Raw genomic sequence first — 18,688 nt, 5'->3', positions numbered from 1 at the left:
TGCTGGGAGCAGGATGCTGGGAGAAGCAGCAGGATCAGCCCTGCCCTGGCTCCGGAGCAGCGGGATGAGCTCATGGCTGTTCCCCTCCCAGCTGCAATGAGGTCAGGGCCCCACCATGGCCCCACAGGAGCCTCCAACATGGGGCAGAAGGAACCTGAGGCCCCGGCAGCTCCCGGGCACCCAGCACCAAGCCCTGCACCCGGCTGTGCCCACCCCACTGCTCCTGCCCCTTGGCCCTGCTCCCCTGGCCCCGGCATCTGAGCGCATGTCCCTGGGGCCGGGTGGGAGCGGAGCCACTGCCAGGGACGGGCTCGGCTCCTCCAGCCCCGCAGAGCCGGCCCCGGCCTCACTCAGCGCCCGGGGCCACATCCTGCACCCCGGCTCTGCATCCTTCCTCCTGCACCGCAGCCCCAGCCCCCAGGGTCCACATCCCACGTTCCAGTGATCCCCCTCCTGCACCCCAGCACCCGGACGGGGTCCTGGGCGCGCTGTGGGCACCATGCAGGGTCTGACAGAGCTCACAAACTCCTCAGAGATTTATTCCAGCGCAGCCCCAGCGCGGGGCAGACCCGCAGACACGCACCAGGGGTACATGGACCCGGCCCACACGGTGGGACACACACGGCAGGACACACGCCAAAGCAGACCCAGCTCAGCCACGGCCACCAGCCAGGCCACCAGCCGGGGCACCAGCCAGGCCACCATCCAGGCCACCAGCCAGGGCACCAGCCGGGGCACCAGCCGGGGCACCACAGCTCCTTCCTGCGGGAGGAGGCTCTGCCCAAGGCCCAGGAGCACAGGGATGAGCACTGGGACATCCCAAGGGACTCACTCACATGGAGGGCGCTGCAGGGACCTTCATGACTGAGCATGGGGTGAGCTCTGCAAGCACCAGGCTCCCCAAGTTCAAGACAGCTCCTGGTGTGGGGAGGCTCAGCACTGTCCCCCTGCCCGCCACCCCTGCCCATTCCTCTTCCTTGGAGCCCTCAGGAGTGAGCCCTGTGTGACCTCTCCAGGCACAGCACCAGCTTCCCGGTGCCTCCCGGTGCAGGATGCGGCTGATTCCCCTGTGCCATTGCCCCTCAAGCCAGAGCAGCAGCAGCGCCTTCCAGCAGTGCAGCTCCAGGAGGAGCCCAGCACCTGGCGGCACCACCCCCGTGCCAGCCCCCACAGCACCCAGAGCCCACCAGCACCTTCCTCCAGGGCAGCAGCAGCACCACGGAACCCCAGCACGGCCCATCTCAAGCCCTGTGGCACAGGGGAAGCCATGTGGACCCCCATGAGTCCCTCCAGCACCAGCCCGCTCTCCTGGGCTTGCACTGGAGCCCAGCACCCTCTGCTCACTGGAGGGGGCCTCTGGCACAGGCAGGGTCCGTGTGGGTGCTCTCAGTGTCTGCTGCACCCCGTGTGTCCCACGCTCGTGCCCTCCTGCTCTGCTCCTGTGCAGTCTGTGCATGGGCCAGCACCGCTGAAGGTGTTCTCCTCCCAGCAACCCCAGCATGGGGATGGGCAGCAGCGCCCAGCCGTGGCTCCTGAGCTCATCCCAGGCTTGGGAAGAAGCTGGCCCAGCTCCATCGTGGGGCCAGCTCTGCCCCAGCCCCGCACAATGGCTTCCCAACAAGTTAAGGTTGTGGATTGCTCCGTTTTGAGGCTGCAGCCTCAGATGCAGGGGCAGCAAGTCCTTCTCCCGAGGCTGCCTTAAGCCTCGAGGTCCAAAAAGTCACCAGCTCCTTTTGAGGACCTCGGCCAAGGCTGGAAGAGGAACCATGAGACCACCCAGCCAAGGCAGGGCCAGCCTGGTCCCCCACGGCCCTGGGAGCAAAATCCTGCTCTGCCCAGAGCATCCTCCAAAGCAACAGGCAGCAGGTTCCCATCTCCATCCTCCTGCCCATCCCAGTAGCCAGCAGGGAGCCAGGACAGGGGTATCACCTCGGGGGTCCCCAGCAAGAGCCCCCCGCTCTGCTCCAAGAGCTCCAGGTGCAGCCAGGGACCATGTGCAGACACTTGTGGGGTCCAGGACCCCGGGACAATCCTTGTGGCGGCTCCACAGCAAACATCCTGGCCCCAGCCTGGGGACAACAGGAGAGGGAAGGGGCTCTGCCCCCCCGGCCTGCTAGAAGTGCTTGTCCTCCAGCAGCGAGCTCACCACCAGCTCCTTGTTGCCGAAGTCCCAGAAGGCGGTCATGTGGAAGGCCATGTTGGAGAGGACAACCAGGTACTCCAGGAAGGCAAAGATGGTGTACACTGGAGAGGAAACAGCACGTGAGGGAGGGGAACCTGCAGCTGGAGCCGCTCCAGGAGCAGGCGATGTCCTGGGGGCTCATCCCCTGCCGGGACCCACGGGAGCTCTCCTGCCCTCCTGGCTGGAACTGGGCCTCACCCCAGCCCGTTCCCTGTGTGCACCCCCCCAGCACGGCCCAGCTCGTGCCCTCACCTCCGGGGCCGCAGTACCAGTTGTGGTGGAAGTAGACACACACAGCAAATGCAAACGTGATGAAGGTGAAGAAGAAGAGAAGCTGCTTCCACTTGTAGGACTTGCGCTCCTGGAAGGGGACAAAGCGATGGGTCAGGTCCCCAGCTGGTCCCCAGTGCCTGGCCTGGCATGCAGGGGCACAGCGAGGCCACAAGTGCCTCAGCAGATGCTGGAGAAGCCACCCCTGTCCCCAGAGAAGCTCTGTCCTGGCCCCACCAGGGCAGAGGAAGGCACCAGCAGCGCCTGAGCATACAATCATGGAATCACAGAGTGGTTTGTGTTGAAGGGCCCTTAAAGCTCCTCCACGGGCAGGGACACCTTCCACTAGAGCAGGTTGCTCCAAGCCCCTGTGTCCAACCTGGCCTTGGACACTTTGGCCCTTGTCCAAAGCCCCTCTCCAGGTTTCCTGGAGCCCCTTTAGGCACTGGAGCTGCTCTAAGGGCTCCCCAGAGCGCAGCAGAGGGGCAGGATCCCCTCCCTGAGCTGCTGCTCATGCTCTGGGGGTGCAGCCCAGCACACGGGGGGGTTCTGGGCTCAAGCGCACCCTGAAGCCGGGTCATGGGGAGCTTCTCCTCACCCAACACCCCAAGTCCTGCTCCTCAGGCTGCTCCATCCAGTCTCCCCCAGCCTGTGTCTGTGCTGGGATTGCCCCGACCCAGGGGCAGGACCTTGCCCTTGGCCGTGTTGAGCTCCATGAGGTTCACACGGTCCCACCTCTCAGCCTGTCCTGGTCCCTGTGGATGCTGCCCTCGGTCCCCGCAGGTCCCGGTGCCCAGGGCTCCAGCACAGGGTCGGTGCCCCAGGGCTGTGGCCCGGGCGCTGCAGGTGGCTCCGGCTCCCCGGGGCTCTGTGGGAATTCACCAGCCCCAGGGAGCAGGAAACCACATCAAGAGCTGCAGCTGGGGCGGGCGCTGCACGAGCCGCCCTGGCACCGGGGCCCCATCCTGCCCCAGCACCACCTCCCACAGCACAGCAAGGGGTGCGGGGCACAGGGCGGCTGCCACAGACCCCATCACACAGCAGTGCTGTGCGGGCAGAGACTGTGCCCTGCCTGCATGGTGGGGGCCCCAAACCCATCACCCTGCCCACGCGCTGCCCAGCACCCCTCAGGCTGGGGGCTGTGGGTGCAGCGGGTACCGGCTCCAGCCCCCTCCCACTCTTCCATCACCCTCCCACTGAGCATCATAGAATCATAGAATGGTTTGGGTTGGAAAGGACCTTAAGATCATCCAGTTCCAACTCCCTATGGATAAAGAAACCCAAAGCCTTGGGGTGAGCAGGGAGCCCCCATGGCAGAGGAACCCCAAATACATACAGGAGGATGCAGGGGAGACCCCAGTGTCCCCATCCCAGTGCAGGGACACCAAGCGCTGGGGGGCTGGAAACGAGGGGTCAGCCCCATAGCAGGGAGCTGGGACGGCAGGGGCAGCCCAGACACGCTGTTATTCCTGCTCCTGGGTGGGAGGGGGATTTCCCCCTCGCTGATGTTTTCACGAGACAACCCCATCTGTTTGCAGGGGCTGCTGAGGAGGAGGAAAATTTAACCTGCCCCATCACACTTTCCATTGCCCTGGAAAGCTCAAACCAGCCCGAGAGAGCTACAGGTCACGCAGGAGGAAAACCCAGAGGGGAAGGACAGCCCCAGTCACCTTCACCAGCTGGGACATGGGCTGGGCAGTTCCCTTCCTGCTCGGGCTGATGAACATCCCTCTGTCAGTGGCTCCTGGGACAGGCCTTTATATCCCTGTACTGCGCCCTGGGGAGACCCCCCTGCATCCTGCATCCTGCATCCAGCTCTGGGGCAACAGCACAAGAGGGACGTGGAGCTGCTGGAGCGAGTCCAGAGGAGGCCCCGGAGCTGCTGCGAGGGCTGGAGCAGCTCTGCTCTGGAGCCAGGCTGAGAGAGCTGGGCTGGGGCAGCCTGGAGAAGAGAAGGCTCCTGAAGGGGAGACCTTAGAGCAGCTCCAGTGCCCAAAGGGGCTCCAGGAAACCTGGAGAGGGGCTTTGGACAAGGGCCTGGAGGGACAGGCCAAGGGGAATGGCTTTAACCTGCCAGAGGGGAGATTGAGATGAGCTCTGAGGCAGAAGCTCTTCCCTGTGAGGGTGCTGAGGCGCTGGCACAGACTTTTCCCAGAGAAGCTGTGGCTGCCCCATCCCTGGCAGTGTTCAAGGCCAGGTTGGACACAGGGGCTTGGAGCAACCTGCTCTAGTGGAAGGTGTCCCTGCCCATGGCAGGGGTTGGAGCTGGAGGAGCTTTAAGGTCCCTTAGTCCCCAACCAGGCTGTTTCCCCGCCCTCCCGAGGGGCGCTCCCGCAGGCACCAGGAGGCAGCTCCCGCTCTGGCAGCGCTGTCTCGGTGTGAGCCCGGGTGCCCCGGGGCGGGTGCAGCAGCCGCGGGGCCGGGCGGGGGCCGGGGCGCTCCGAGTTTCACAGCGGAAGCGGGTCACGAACAGCCCGTGCTCAGCGGCTGCGGAAACGGCTGCGCCGGAGCGGCGGCTCCCGCCAGCAGCAAAGGGAGCAGCGGCTCCGCTGCCCCGGCTCACACAGCACCGCGCTGCACTGCCTCGGGTCACACAGCACCGCGCTGCACTGCCCCGGGTCACACAGCACCGCGCTGCACTGCCCCGGCTCACACAGCACTGCACTGCACTGCCCCGGCTCACACAGCACCGCGCTGCACTGCCCCGGCTCACACAGCACTTCACTGTCCTGGGTCACACAGCACCGCGCTGCACTGCCCCAGGTCACACAGCACTCCATTGCACTGGGTCAATCACAAACTATACTATGATAATCCAAAATGCAGCAGCCACGCTCTCCAGGCTTCTCCCAAGTGCTGGCTCTGCTCCGGGAGCCGTCCCTTCCAGGGGACAAGCACCACAAGGGGACCCCAGAAACGGCTTACCCAGCGCTGAGGGGCCAGGGGCAGCAGTGCAGCGAGCAGGGTGCTGGGTGCACACCAAGTGGCACCGCTGCCCCTGTGCCTGCTGCAGGACACGCTGCAGGACAAGCACAGCAGGACCCGGCTGCGCTGCTGGCCTGAAGCAGCCCATGCACACGTGTCCCTCAGCCCCACAGTGACAGCGCGGCTGGGCCGGGGGGGAAACACGTCTGCAAACAAGAAGTGAAACCGCTCTGCTCCGCTGCACCCTCACTGTCCCCGTGAGGCAGCGGGGGCAGGAGGGGCTTGAGGGGTGAGCAGCCGATGGGAGCAGAGAGGACAACCCCACACCAGCCCTGGCAGGCACCAAGGCCCCGTGTGCTGCCTCTAGCCCAGGGCTGGAGCCTCTCTGGCTCCATTTCCCCTTCTCCCCGAGCTCTCTCCTCTGCTTTGCCCCTTCCCCTCCTCCTTGGAGCCTTCCTCCCACCCTCCCTCCTGCAGAGCTTTATCTTCCCTTCTCTCAGCATTTGCCACGCTGCAGCTGGAACCCGCCTGTACTTCCCCATCTCCAGCCAGTTCCTCAGCACCCTCCTGCCCTTGCACAGAGGCACTTGCAACACCAGCCCCAGCAACGAGGCTTTTGCAAGACCGATTCCTGTCACTCACCCCTCCAGCAGCGCTGGAAACTGCACTGAAGGGCCGTGACCAGACCCTGATCCTGCCTCGGGCGGAGCAGGGGGAAGGATGGGGCCAGTTTCCCAGCTCCTCGCATGGAGTTTGTCCTGGAGATGGTCCCAGGGTTGCTCCTGGAGAACCTGAACCCCCCTGGGGACCCTGAGTGGCTCCATCTCCCTGGTATCCTCTGCTGAAGAGGAGGGAAGGATGGGACACCACGGCACCAGAGTCAATCTCCTCACCCGTCCCTGCTGCCAGGGTCAGCTCCGGGGCTGGGGGGAGTGAAGTTGAACAAAAAGCTCCCACAACCAACACAAGCAGAGCCAAAATCTGGCCCTGAGCTGCCAGAACCCTGTCCTCAAACGGCCCCAGGAGCCCCCAGCCTGACCAGCTCAGCAGGAGCTGCCCAACCTCTCCCTGCTCCTGCTGAGGCCGGCGCTTCCCACCAGCACTTCCCACCGGCCGCCCAGCTCAGGGTGAGCAGGAGGTGGTGCTGGTGGTGGCACCGGGCTTGTGGTGGCCTCACCACCCCTCCTCTGCCAAGCTGAGCTCAGTGGTGGCCCCTCAAGAGCCCTGAGAATTGAGTGAGCAGCCCAGGAACCCCAATGGCAGGATAAGTCCCTGGAGACCCTAGAATCATGGAATGGTTTCGGTTGAAGGGACCTTAAAGCTCCTCCAGCTCCAACCCCTGCCCTGGGCAGGGACACCTCCCACTAGAGCAGGTTGCTCCAAGCCCCTGTGTCCAACCTGGTCTTGAACACTGCCAGGGATGGGGCAGCCACAGCTTCTCTGGGCAAAGACAACTTCTCCTCTCTCAGAGCTGTGGTCCCGTGGGAATGATTCACAGCAGGAGCCCAGCTCACACATCACGGGACAGCACTGGAGGGATGAGGCACATCTGCAGAGGGGCGATAAGTGCGAGCACCCGCTTATCAAAGGATGCCACCCGTTCCTGGGTGCCCACTGGCGTGTCAAGCCCTTGGTCTGCTTCATCCAGCCACATCCAATCTGAGAGCCCAGCCACAGCCCGGCCACCACCACGCTGTGCTTGGAGGAACTCACCCATCACCCTGGTGTCGCTCCCTGGGTGACAGCTCCATCTGCTGACACAGCCCTACGGGGAGCTGGGGCAGGGCTGGCCCCAAAGGGATCACCAATCTGCAGGGAGACACGCAGCTCTGGGGGGACCATGCAGCCCTGTAGGCAGCTCCCGTCCACCAGCAGGGGCTGTCCGAGGATCATGGAATGGTTTGGGTTGGAAGGGAGCTCAAAGCTCCTCCAGCTCCAACCCCTGCCCCGGGCAGGGACACCTTCCACTAGAGCAGGTTGCTCCAAGCCCCTGTGTCCAACCTGGCCTTGAACACTGCCAGGGATGGGGCAGCCACAGCTTCTCTGGGAAAAGTCTGTGCCAGCGCCTCAGCACCCTCACAGGGAAGAGGAAGCTGTGCCTGGGGGTGGCGTGTGAAGTCAGGGCATCAGTGTGTCCCCCTGCCCTTCACTCAGCGATGTGCCGTGGCTGACATGTCCTCAGAGGGGGAAAATGCTCCTCTGTGGGCTTGGGCCCGTGCACCCCAGCACAACTTGAGCCCTGCAGCACCAGGGAGGGGGTAACAAGGACAAGCTGCCACCTTGCCCACGCAGCACAGGGCTGGAGGTGCTGCAGTTTGGTAAGTAACCGATGCCCAACAAGAGCCACCCACCAGCACAGGAGCAGGAGAGGCACAGGCTGCTCCAGCGCCAGCGGGTGCATGAGAGCCCAGGTGACAGCACCCAGTGACACCAAGCCCATAGGCTTTGAGGGCACAGGCAGCTCTCCCAGCACAGCCCCAACAAGGCCACCACTACACAGCAGATCCATGGAGCAGCCGTGGTCCTGCAGACACGTGGGATGGGCTCTGGACAGCCCTGTCAGCACCTCCTGTCTGCTTCCCCCTGCTCCTTGGGAGCAGCAATGAATCAGCCACAGTGGGTGACGTGGCAGAGGGCAACCTGCAGGCAGAAGTGCTGCCAGATGGTGGCAGGGCTCCTCGGGTCACACCACCACTGGTGGGACTTTGCTCCTGGCACAACCTGGCATGAACATGGGAGGAACCCACCTGAATCCATCCTTACAAGGGCCTGTAGGGACAGGCCAAGGGGAATGGCTTTAACCTGCCCGAGGGGAGATTGAGATGAGCTCTGAGGCAGAAGCTCTTCCCTGTGAGGGTGCTGAGGCGCTGGCACAGACTTTTCCCAGAGAAGCTGTGGCTGCCCCATCCCTGGCAGTGTTCAAGGCCAGGTTGGACACAGGGGCTTGGAGCAACCTGCTCTAGTGGAAGGTGTCCCTGCCCGGGGCAGGGGTTGGAGCTGGAGGAGCTTTAATGTTCCCTTCAACACAAAACGATTCCATGACTCTGTGACCCACCAGCAGAGAAAAGCCCGACACGCGGAGGGAGGCTGCTCACCTCCCTGCCCCGAGCCTCCAGCTCCGAAGCTGTGGTGGGTCAGGGCTGTTACACCCCAGCTCTCCACCTGCAGCCCCTGCTGCACACAGTGACATGGACCCACCACCATCAGGGGCCACAGGCTTCAAGCTCAACCCGGGGAACTGCCACCGTGCCCAGCTCAGAGCCAGCATGCGTTTTGGGTGACAGACAGCAGGATTAGTGCTGCTGCTGCCATGCTGCCACCAAAGCCCAAGGGCTTGCTGCAGTGCTGCAGCTGCAATGGTGCAGTGCCTGCTCAGGGAGCCGCTGCCTGAGGTGCGGGGCTGGGGGAAGAGATGCAGGGCTGGGAGCTCTGGCAGAAACAAATGAACATACAGAAAACACCCCGAACCAAAGCCAAAACACAAGCCAAGAGAGATGAGATAAATAAAGGAAGCTGTGGGAAAGCTGCCAAGGAGCAAGCTCCCATTATTGCCGTATCACCAGAGACAAGAGATCACTTCGCAGCGAGAGGGGAACCCCAGGATCTCCAAAAATCCCTTTCATGGGGAATCTCACAGCCAAACAACTGCTGGAAGCTGCTTTTCCAGGCCTGGCACAAGCCAGCGAGGGGATGGGCTCCGTGAATTGCCGGAAGGGGACAATAAACATCACGGTGGAGCGGGAGCTGCACCGAGGTGCTTGCTCTGTGCCACTGCCCGAGCAGATCCCGGGCACAGCACCCCCTGTCCTGTGTCCCTGTATTCCTGTTCCTTAGGAGGTGGCTCCCAGCCCTCTCCAGCTCACCGGGATGCGGGCACACTCCTCGGGCAGCTTCCCCTGAAGGTCTGTGCTTTGCAAAGCAATCGCCTGCCTTGGGCAATGCAGTGCAGGGAGCCTGGAGGACCATTCCCATGGGATGCAAGGGTTGGGCTGGGGATCAGTTGCATGAGACATATCCCCGAGGGGGGAAGATAAGGGAGGGAGGCCCAGGAAGCCCATAGACCCTGGCAAAGCTGATGCAGCAGCTTTCACATACAGGGTTTCACAGCTGCCCACCCTGCCCTGCTGCCCGTGGCTGTGCTGGTGCCCAGGGTCCAGCACTCGCTGCAAACCCGCACAGCACCAGAGCTGCATTCATGTGATGGGATCAGAAGCCCCTGGCTGGATGCTCTGCCTGCCCAGTGAGCACCCCCGCTCACCATTCCCCTAGCAGGGCCTGCAGCAGCCTGCACAGTGCAAGATTCCTGCAGGAAAAGGGGTAACACAGCGAGTGCTTCCCGCTGCTCCCGGTTTGCAGGAGCGGCAGGTTCCAGCTCCTCAGTGCAGGGAAGCTGATTTCAGCCCGGAAACAGGCATCCTCAGGGAAGGAGGGTCAGGAAATGCAGCCCATGGGGACACTGATGAAGAGGTTTTCAAGTGAAAACCAGACAATAGGAAATTAAAAGATTCCTCCCACTTTGTTTTGGTGAACTCTGAATTTTGGCGACTCTGTTTCCCAGCTGCACAAGGTGCTGGCAACTCGTTTAGCACCCGGTTATGGTTATTGTAACAGTCTTCCAGTGCCTAAAGGGGCTCCAGGAAACCTGGAGAGGGGCTTTGGACAAGGGCCTGGAGGGACAGGCCAAGGGGAATGGCTTTAACCTGCCAGAGGGGAGACTGAGATGAGCTCTGAGGCAGAAGCTCTTCCCTGTGAGGGTGCTGAGGCACTGGCACAGACTCTTCCCAGAGAAGCTGTGGCTGCCCCATCCCTGGCAGTGTTCAAGGCCAGGTTGGACACAGGGGCTTGGAGCAACCTGCTCTAGTGGAAGGTGTCCCTGCCCGGGGCAGGGGTTGGAGCTGGGTGATCTTGGGGTCCATCCAACCCAAACCATTCCAGGATTCCATGATTATTTCACAAGCAAGCGACAGCCAAACCCTCACCACCAGCCAAAAGCCCCCCCCAGCACCCAGCACTGATTGAAAGAAGAAGGAAAGTTTCTGTACCTCGGGACTTACTGTGTGTTTCTTCGTCATCCTCCAGAGGATGCAGGTCAGCAGCATGTGGCCCAGAGCTGAGGTGATGAACACGATGAAGGCGTTCTCATGGATTGCTGCACCAACAAGACAAGAGGTTTCCTGTTAAAGCTGAGCCAGGAGCACCAGGGGAGCGTTGGGAGGGTGAGGGATCCTCTGCCTTCTGCAGGATGTGGTCCTGCTGGGAGCCCAGGAGAGGCTGTGCCCCCAGGACCTGGGTCTGTGCAGGAGACAGACACAGCAGAGGAAGGGAAGGGGGATTCAGGGACAAAGCAGCTTGTGAATCACACCTCCTGGAAGCCTGGGGCTGGAGCAGGGTGTGAGCTGTTGGGCAGACTCAGCCCAAAGGTGCCAGGAGGGTGTTTTCATGCTCTGGCACCTGGTCTGAGTGTCTCCACTGCCTCACACTGCTGTAAGCCTCAGGCAGCCCGGAGAGCAGCTCAGCATCAGCATCCTGCTCTAGGGATGGGGAAACTGAGGCATGGAGGGGGGTTTGCCGAGTGAGCAAGCCCAAGAGCCAGGAAGGGTCATCTTCTGGCCTCCTTCATCAGCCACGTGCCAATTAGGAGCTGTCATCAGCCTCCCCACCAGCACTGGGGCTGCCTCATGCATCACTGGACTAGCCCAGACACAGGCTCAGGCTGGAAATGCAGCAGGAGCTCCCAAAAGCCCCACACAACCCCATGTCACTTCAGGTGAGTTGCTTTCACATGTGTGCTTCTATTTAAGAGTTTCCTGCCTTTCCTCCAGGAACTGAACCACAGGCTGAACTCCAACCACTTGAATGTAAGAAATGATCTTCCCTGCTTCCCTCTTAATTCCAGGGGAAGGGAAACCACATGAGGAGCAATGGGAAAGGCAGCTGCTAGAGGTGAAGATGTGAGCCATGCCCTGAAGAGATGATTAACCTGAGTCTGGTCTAATCCTGGCACATCAGCCAAGGGCTGAAACTTATCCCACAGACATGAGATTAGTGTGTTAATAAGGATCTGGGAAAACTGGGTTAACCTCAGCTCTCTGTGTGGCTTTTGTTCAGCCCAGAGAAGGCTCCAGGGAGCCCTTAGAGCAGCTCCAGTGCCTAAAGGGGCTCCAGGAAACCTGGAGAGGGGCTTTGGACAAGGGCCTGGAGGGACAGGCCAAGGGGAATGGCTTTAACCTGCCAGAGGGGAGATTGAGATGAGCTCTGAGGCAGAAGCTCTTCCCTGTGAGGGTGCTGAGGCGCTGGCACAGACTTTTCCCAGAGAAGCTGTGGCTGCCCCATCCCTGGCAGTGTTCAAGGCCAGGTTGGCCACAGGGGCTTGGAGCAACCTGCTCTAGTGGAAGGTGTCGCTGCTATGGCAGGGGATTGGAACTGGAGGAGCTTTAAGGGCTATTCCAACACAAACCACTCTCTGAGACTCTCAATACAGCACCAGCTGTGTCCCCACCTCCATTGCTGCGAGGAGACAAACCCTCTTCTGCCAATGTCCCCTCACCAGCTCCAAACCCTCTTCTTGGAGCTCTGGCCTGGCCTCTCTGGGAGATTCCATACCTACAGCCTGCATGTAGTCCCCCAGCCAGGCACAATATCCATTAACACCATCGAGCTGTGCTCAGGGACAGCCCAACACAGGACTCTTGCCCAGAAGTCCCCAGAGCAGGATTGTTTCTGCTGCAACAGCACCACCTTGCTGGCTCGTGGACTTGAGCCCTCTCCAGTCAACGCCTGGTGCCTCCTCCAGATCTCGGGATTAAACAGTGGCTGGATATCATCACCAGCACTTAAAGCTCACTTCAGATGAGGCCAGGTGGGAGAAGAGCATTTCCAAGCCTACGGTGACCATATTTCACACACAGAATTAACATGAAAAATCTGACTGCTTTCAGGCCAACACTGGAAGTTTTACCCAGTTTTGTGGGAGGGTATTTAAAATGTAGAGCAGGGGCTGGAAGCCAGCTCAGAGCCAGAGCCGAAGCTGAGCAGTGGAGCAGGGGCAGCGCCAACCTCCCCTGTGGTGGGACACGTTAAGCACGGCCTTGGTGCTCTGCGCTGAAGTCTGAGCTTAGGCTTGACACAAAGATTGGTGAGAGCTTTGGGAAGATATCATAATATTTGCACATTATGACGTAACTTTGCTCTATAAATACCAATTTTAATACAATTTTTTCTCTTTTTAGCTGTTTTCCTCCAAAGTGACCACTTCCAAAGCCCTGGTGTGAAGCAGAGCTCCGCGCACAGCGGCTGGAGGCGACACCTACCGTAGTTTTCAGAGGAGGACACGTAGGTGAGGATGAGGAGGGCGAAGTTCTCGAGCAGGTTGAGCAGCAGGTTGCAGTGGCAGAGGCGCAGGTAGCGCGGGTGGGAGCAGTGGCAGCTCTGGTAGTGGTTCCAGTAGGCGATGGCCACCAGGAAGCGGGGAGCCGAGTGCAGGCCGATGCAGAGGCGCCAGACGTAGCGCTGCGGGGTCTCGCCTCCGATGGCCGCGCTGATGGACGGCAGGTAGTTGGGCACCTGCAGGAGACACAGAGCTCGTGGGGAGGGACACAGGGAGCGTGTCCTGCTGCCATGGAACCAGCCAGGGTGGAAAAGAGCTTCAGGATCATCTCAGCCCAGCCACTGCCCCAAGGCCACCACTAACCCACGGCACTGAGGCCTCGGCTACACGGGGTGTGAACACTTGCAGGGCCGGTGACTCCAGCCCTGCCCTGGGCAGCCTGTTCCAATGCCTGAGCACCCTTTGGGGAAGGAATTGTTCCTCAGCTCCATCTAAACCTGCCCTGGGACACCTTTTTTTCCTAAGTAAGTTTATTCCCGTTTCAAACCAGGGGATGTAACGTGGCAGCAGCAGCCCTGGTTCATCCCCCCGCCCTGCTGGGACAGTCCCTGGGTGCTGGGGTGCTCTGCTCAGGCTCCTGCTCCTGTTTCTTAGCTTTATAATCTATCTTTATTCCTTCCCTTTGCTCAGTTGTGGTCCCCCACGTTCTCTGCCCCCAGGTTTGGGGAGAGAGGAGAGGAGGGTGCATGGTCTGTCAGCCCAACCCTATGGAGAGACATGATACCAGCAGCAAAGCCTGCGGCCAGGGAGGAACATAAAAGCAGGAAAACCATCAGTGCACACCTGGAATAAACTCCAGCCTCTGGAACTTCACAGCCCAGGGACTTCCTGAGCCAGTCACGATTGCTATGCACTGGGTAATCCCCTCTTCCATGATCCTGCTGGGTCTCCCCTGGAGCCCAGGCAGAACTGTGCACCCCAGTGTCCTGCACAAAGGTGTTCCCCACATCAGCTGCTCTCCAGTCATCCAAGGAGCAGCTGGTTCCTCAAGCAGAACCTGCCACCTCCCTACCCCCTCCTGCACTTCCTCATACTGCAGAGGGTGAGCGCTGGATCCCTGCCCTCTCCAAACAACCACACCTCTGTCCCCCCTCTCCCTGCCCTCATCCCAAGGTATCTTCCCATGCACAGCTGGAGACCCCTCGCTTCACCGCCCTGGAGGAGGAGGTGCAGGACACCTCTGAGCCTCTTCACTGCCCTGCCCCATACACCTGAGTTGTGAGGGGGCCACAGAACCACACACTGGGTGTGCACATTACTCATAGCTCCAAATCCCCAGCCAGACTGCCCTGGCATTCCACTGCTCCATCACCCCTGCAGCAGCCTGTCTCACCATCCCTGCTCCAGGATCTCAGCATCAGGGAGCTTGGAACTAGGTGATCTTAAGGTCCTTTCCAACCCAAACCATTCCATGATACTATGATCACCACCAGCCTGTGTCACCCAACTGCGTAGGAGGAACACAGACCTCATAAAGCCCTGGGGTCATTTCCTGTGGTGTGACAAGGACTCCTGCCCTCTGTTTCCAGCTTGTAACCAGCTGCTCATCCACCTTTGTGCTGAGGAGGAACCTGAAACCATCCCTTTTGGAAACCCAGGTGGTCCCTCTCAATTCCTGCTCCCCAGGTACGTGCTTGTGACTCCTCTGCAGAGCTCCAGCAGCAATTCCTTCTCCACAAGCTGGGCTAACCCCTCCACAAGACAGTGGGTCCATCTGCAGCTTCATCACTCTTACTCCTCACCATCACCACTGCTGTGCTCAGCAGGCACCAGCCTGACCAGCCTCCACCTCCCTGCGCCCCTTTGAAAAGCCAAAACCTCGGTTGCCAGTCCCAAAGCACCACAAATACACCAAAATAAAGCAGCTCCTTCAAGATCCTGTCGCACTTCTGGTGGGAAAGCAGAGGAGGAGAGAGGAGCGCGGCCAGCCCTGGCTGTCCCACACAGCCTTTGAGGCCTCCGCACTGCGGCGAGGAGTCACTTACCCCGCAGTGAGTCGCTGTCGTCTCCCGAAAATGGAAGAGCAGAGACCAGATCACACAGAACAGGAACCCAAAGAGCGGGCAGAACACAGTCCCCAGAGCCAGCGTGGTGAAGCGGAGCCGGAAGAGGATCCCATCGCGGTCCAGGGGCAGCGGCACCTGCAGCATCTTGATGGACCTGCAAATGAACCAACCAGATGGTTCATTGGAGGGTTTGGGCTGAAGGGATCTTAAAGCTCTTCCAGTTCCAACCCCTGCCACGGGCAGGGACACCTTCCACTAGAGCAGGTTGCTCCAAGCCCCTGTGTCCAACCTGGCCTTGAACACTGCCAGGGATGGGGCAGCCACAGCTTCTCTGGGAAAAGTCTGTGCCAGCGCCTCAGCACCCTCACAGGGAAGAGCTTCTGCCTCAGAGCTCATCTCAATCTCCCCTCTGGCAGGTTAAAGCCATTCCCCTTGGCCTGTCCCTACAGGCCCTTGTCCAAAGCCCCTCTCCAGGTTTCCTGGAGCCCCTTTAGGCACTGGAGCTGCTCTAAGGTCTCCCCTTCAGGAGCCTTCTCTTCTCCAGGCTGCCCCAGCCCAGCTCTCTCAGCCTGGCTCCAGAGCAGAGCTTGATGGGGATTCCGCGTCCTCCTTCAAGGCCCAGCCCCAACAGCCCTGGGCAGTGCTGCACACATGTGGCTGGCAGAGCCTGCCTCTCACACCCATGTTTAACAGCCACGCAGCCCCAGGGCAGGGATCAAAGACGGGAGACTGACAGCACCCTTCTGGGGAGGCGGGAGGAGAGTACAACCATGCGCAGGGGCTGCAGCTGCAAGCAGGGTGGGAGCAGTGGCCGGCACGCAGTGGGGAGGAGCTGGCAGTGGGATGCACAAGCAGTGGGACATCCCACATGATGCTGCAGACAGCAAGAATGGTCTGGCTGGAGACACGTGAGCTCTTTCCAGCAGTGTCCATCATTCCAGACCATTCCTCTGTCCATCCAAACCATGCCCGGGCTCTGCTCGGAGCTGCTGCACAGGACAAGTGCTGACAGAGTGAGGGCACCACGTGCTGTGTGCTGCAGCCCCTCAAGCACATCCCCAACCTCCCACAGCACCATCTCCCCACAGCCCCACAGCCAGCACGGACCCAGCCGAGCGCTCAGCACCTTTATGGGTCCCCAACACAAGAGGGACGTGGAGCTGCTGGAGCGAGGCCAGAGGAGGCCCCGGAGCTGCTGCGAGGGCTGGAGCAGCTCTGCTCTGGAGCCAGGCTGAGAGAGCTGGGCTGGGGCAGCCTGGAGAAGAGAAGGCTCCTGAAGGGGAGCCCTTAGAGCAGCTCCAGGGCCTAAAGGGCCTCCAGGAAACCTGGAGAGGGGCTTTGGACAAGGGATGGAGGGACAGGCCAAGGGGAATGGCTTTAACCTGCCAGAGGGGAGATTGAGATGAGCTCTGAGGCAGAAGCTCTTCCCTGTGAGGGTGCTGAGGCGCTGGCACAGACTTTTCCCAGAGAAGCTGTGGCTGCCCCATCCCTGGCAGTGTTCAAGGCCAGGTTGGACACAGGGGCTTGGAGCAACCTGCTCTAGTGGAAGGTGTCCCTGCTATGGCAGGGGATTGGAACTGGAGGAGCTTTAAGGTCCCTTCAACTCAAACCATTCCATGATCTCATGCAGCAGGATCAGGACCTTGCAAGCCCCACACCTTGCACAATGATAAGGCTGTTGATCACAGGCTGGGCAAGCTGGGACAAGTGGTTTATCAAGGCTGGAGCCCGCCTCCAGCTCGGGCTCTCGATCACTCATCCCAACACCCTCCGCTGCTCCCCTGGCCCCGCCAGGGCTGTTCACCCTTTGCCCTTCCCTCACACCCTCAGCCACAGCCCAGCTCCCTCTGGAACACCGGGATCAAAGGCACAGTGCCTAGATCATCACACGCACCCTCTGTGCTGGTCCTGACCCCTCCGGCCCCAGCAGGTTTCCCCACCCAGGACAAGGGCCACAGAGCAGCCTGGATGAGGGGCTGTGGTGTCCTGCTCCGAGCGAGCGAGGCTCCGTGTCTCACCTCATCCACTGCTCAGGCTGCAGGACAAATCCACTTACAGGTAATCCCTGTGGAAGGCAGGGCAGGAGCCTGGGCAGCAGCCCCGGGGCAGCACAGCCGCTCACTGCACCCTGCGCCATCCCCACGGGAACCACACCAATAACAGCCATGGATCCCATCTCAGCCTCCCCTCGGGCAGGTTAAAGCCATTCCCCTTGGCCTGTCCCTCCATCCCTTGTCCAAAGCCCCTCTCCAGGTTTCCTGGAGCCCCTTTAGGCACTGGAGCTGCTCTAAGGGCTCCCCTTCAGGAGCCTTCTCTTCTCCAGGCTGCCCCAGCCCAGCTCTCTCCCTTTGATCCACTCACACAACCCGCAGCCACTGTCACAATCCTGGGCACTCTCATCACATTGGAACTCTCCAACATAACACACCCGTAACTCAACCAGAAGGAAACACCGACCTCCACCTCTCCTCACACTGCGCTGCTTCAGCCCCTTAACCCACAAACCTCCCGAACAGCGGGCAAAAAATCACACCTGATCCTGGCACAGGAAAACGAGGGCAGAAGGAGCTGCCCACCCCCAGCTCACAGCGGCCACAACTACAGCTACTCCCCCCCAGACCAAGCAAAACTTGAGCAGGGTCCTTCACAAAGCAATGGGGAAGCTCTGCCACGGGTCTAATGGAGCCTGCTGGGGCTGGCACTGCAGGAAGCTGGGCTGAGGGGCAGGCAGAGGGGGCCCCCAGCCCGGGACAAGAGGGGCTCAGCTTGGGGGGGCACACACACACTGTGCCATGGGGACTGCTTGGGGGGGGCACACACACACTGTGCCATGGGGACTGGGGGGGGCACACACACACTGTGCCATGGGGACTGGGGGGGGCACACACACACTGTGCCATGGGGACTGCTGGGGGGGGCACACACACACTGTGCCATGGGGACTGGGGGGGGCACACACACACTGTGCCATGGGGACTGCTGGGGGGGGCACACACACACTGTGCCATGGGGACTGCTGGGGGGGGGGGCACACACACACTGTGCCATGGGGACTGCCTGGGGGGGGCACACACTGCCCCCACCATCCCCACAAAGGTAGCCCCCCGTTAGCCCTGTCCCGTCCCGGGAGGGTCTTGCCCAGAGGGGGCAGGTATTTTGTGCCAGGCGCTGAGTGACCCGGGGCTGCTCTGAACCAAAGGGTCCAGCACCCCCAGGGCCCCCCCCAGGCACATGAGACCCCTCCGCGGGTACCCCCTGTCTCCCACAGGTACCCACACAGCCCCCCAGAGACATCAACCCCGGGCACCCCAGGCCCCTCCGGACCCTCCGGGGTACCCCAGACTAACTTAAGAGCCTGAACCCCAGGGACCTCCCCCACCCCACAGACACCCCCTGCGAGGGCCTCAGTGCTCAGACACCCCATAGAGACCCCCCCCAGATCCCCAGTCCAGACATCACCGCCCACCCCGGGCACCCCAGACCCCGACTCACCCCCTCCAGAGCCCTCACAGCGCTGAGATCCCCCCCGGACCCGACCCCTCCCCACCCTCAGAGCCCCACCGCGCCCCCCCCCGGGGCACCCCACTGCTCCCTCAGCCCCCTGGGGCAGCAGCCGGAGCCGCACCCGCCCCTGGCCGCGGTCCCCAGCCCCGCTCCGCTCCATGCCCGGCCCGGCCCGGCCCCCGCGGCTCCTCCCGCCACCGCCCCCCGGGCCCCGCTCCCGGCCTGGCCCCCCCCCGGGGCCCCCCCAACGCACCGAGCCGCTGCGCCGCCTCACGGCCCCTTTAAGGCCCCGGGCCCCGCCCCCTGCGCAGGCGCCGCAGCGGGCTCGGATTGGACCGGTGGGAGAAGCCCCGCCCCCAACGCCCCGGATGTCGGGTGGTGCTGCGGTACGGCATTCTGGACTCTTCCGCAGCA

General features: G+C 61.7%; 1 protein-coding gene across 6 annotated transcripts; it reads right to left on the bottom strand.

Moving 5' to 3' along the window:
• Positions 1 to 518: 518 nt before the first annotated feature.
• Positions 519 to 18,605, bottom strand: PGAP2 (post-GPI attachment to proteins 2). 6 transcript variants are annotated; one of them, XM_030473180.1, is made up of 6 exons: positions 18,528 to 18,605; positions 14,750 to 14,924; positions 12,688 to 12,940; positions 10,432 to 10,526; positions 2,435 to 2,543; positions 519 to 2,244 (listed from the first exon to the last, which is right to left on the bottom strand). In XM_030473180.1, exons 2-6 carry the CDS (start codon positions 14,912 to 14,914, stop codon positions 2,114 to 2,116), a joined length of 753 nt encoding a protein of 250 aa, XP_030329040.1. In that variant the 5' UTR covers positions 14,915 to 14,924; positions 18,528 to 18,605; the 3' UTR covers positions 519 to 2,113. The 6 variants fall into 6 exon arrangements, with proteins under 6 accessions (XP_030329040.1, XP_030329002.1, XP_030329018.1 ...); XM_030473142.2 differs by lacking the exon at positions 18,528 to 18,605 and adding an exon at positions 16,429 to 16,568 and having other exon boundaries at positions 10,420 to 10,526; XM_030473149.1 differs by lacking the exon at positions 18,528 to 18,605 and adding an exon at positions 16,429 to 16,568 and having other exon boundaries at positions 2,018 to 2,244.
• Between the last annotated feature and the right edge of the window lie 83 nt (positions 18,606 to 18,688).

This window comes from Strigops habroptila, chromosome 2, assembly GCF_004027225.2.
Source record: "Strigops habroptila isolate Jane chromosome 2, bStrHab1.2.pri, whole genome shotgun sequence".
Taxonomy (NCBI): domain Eukaryota; kingdom Metazoa; phylum Chordata; class Aves; order Psittaciformes; family Psittacidae; genus Strigops; species Strigops habroptila.
Note: the sequence above shows the minus strand (reverse complement) of the source record. Positions and strands in the feature narration are given on the sequence as shown.

Coding starts and splice junctions, on each gene's coding strand:
- PGAP2 (XM_030473133.1), bottom strand. CDS start 16,529: ATGAGTGATCGAGAGCCCGAGCTGGAGGCGGGCTCCAGCCTTGATAAA. Junction 14,925..16,428: donor CAGCCTTATCATTGTGCAAG/GTGTGGGGCTTG, acceptor GTTCATTTGCAG/GTCCATCAAGATGCTGCAGG. Junction 2,245..2,434: donor CTGGTACTGCGGCCCCGGAG/GTGAGGGCACGA, acceptor TTTCCTCTCCAG/TGTACACCATCTTTGCCTTC.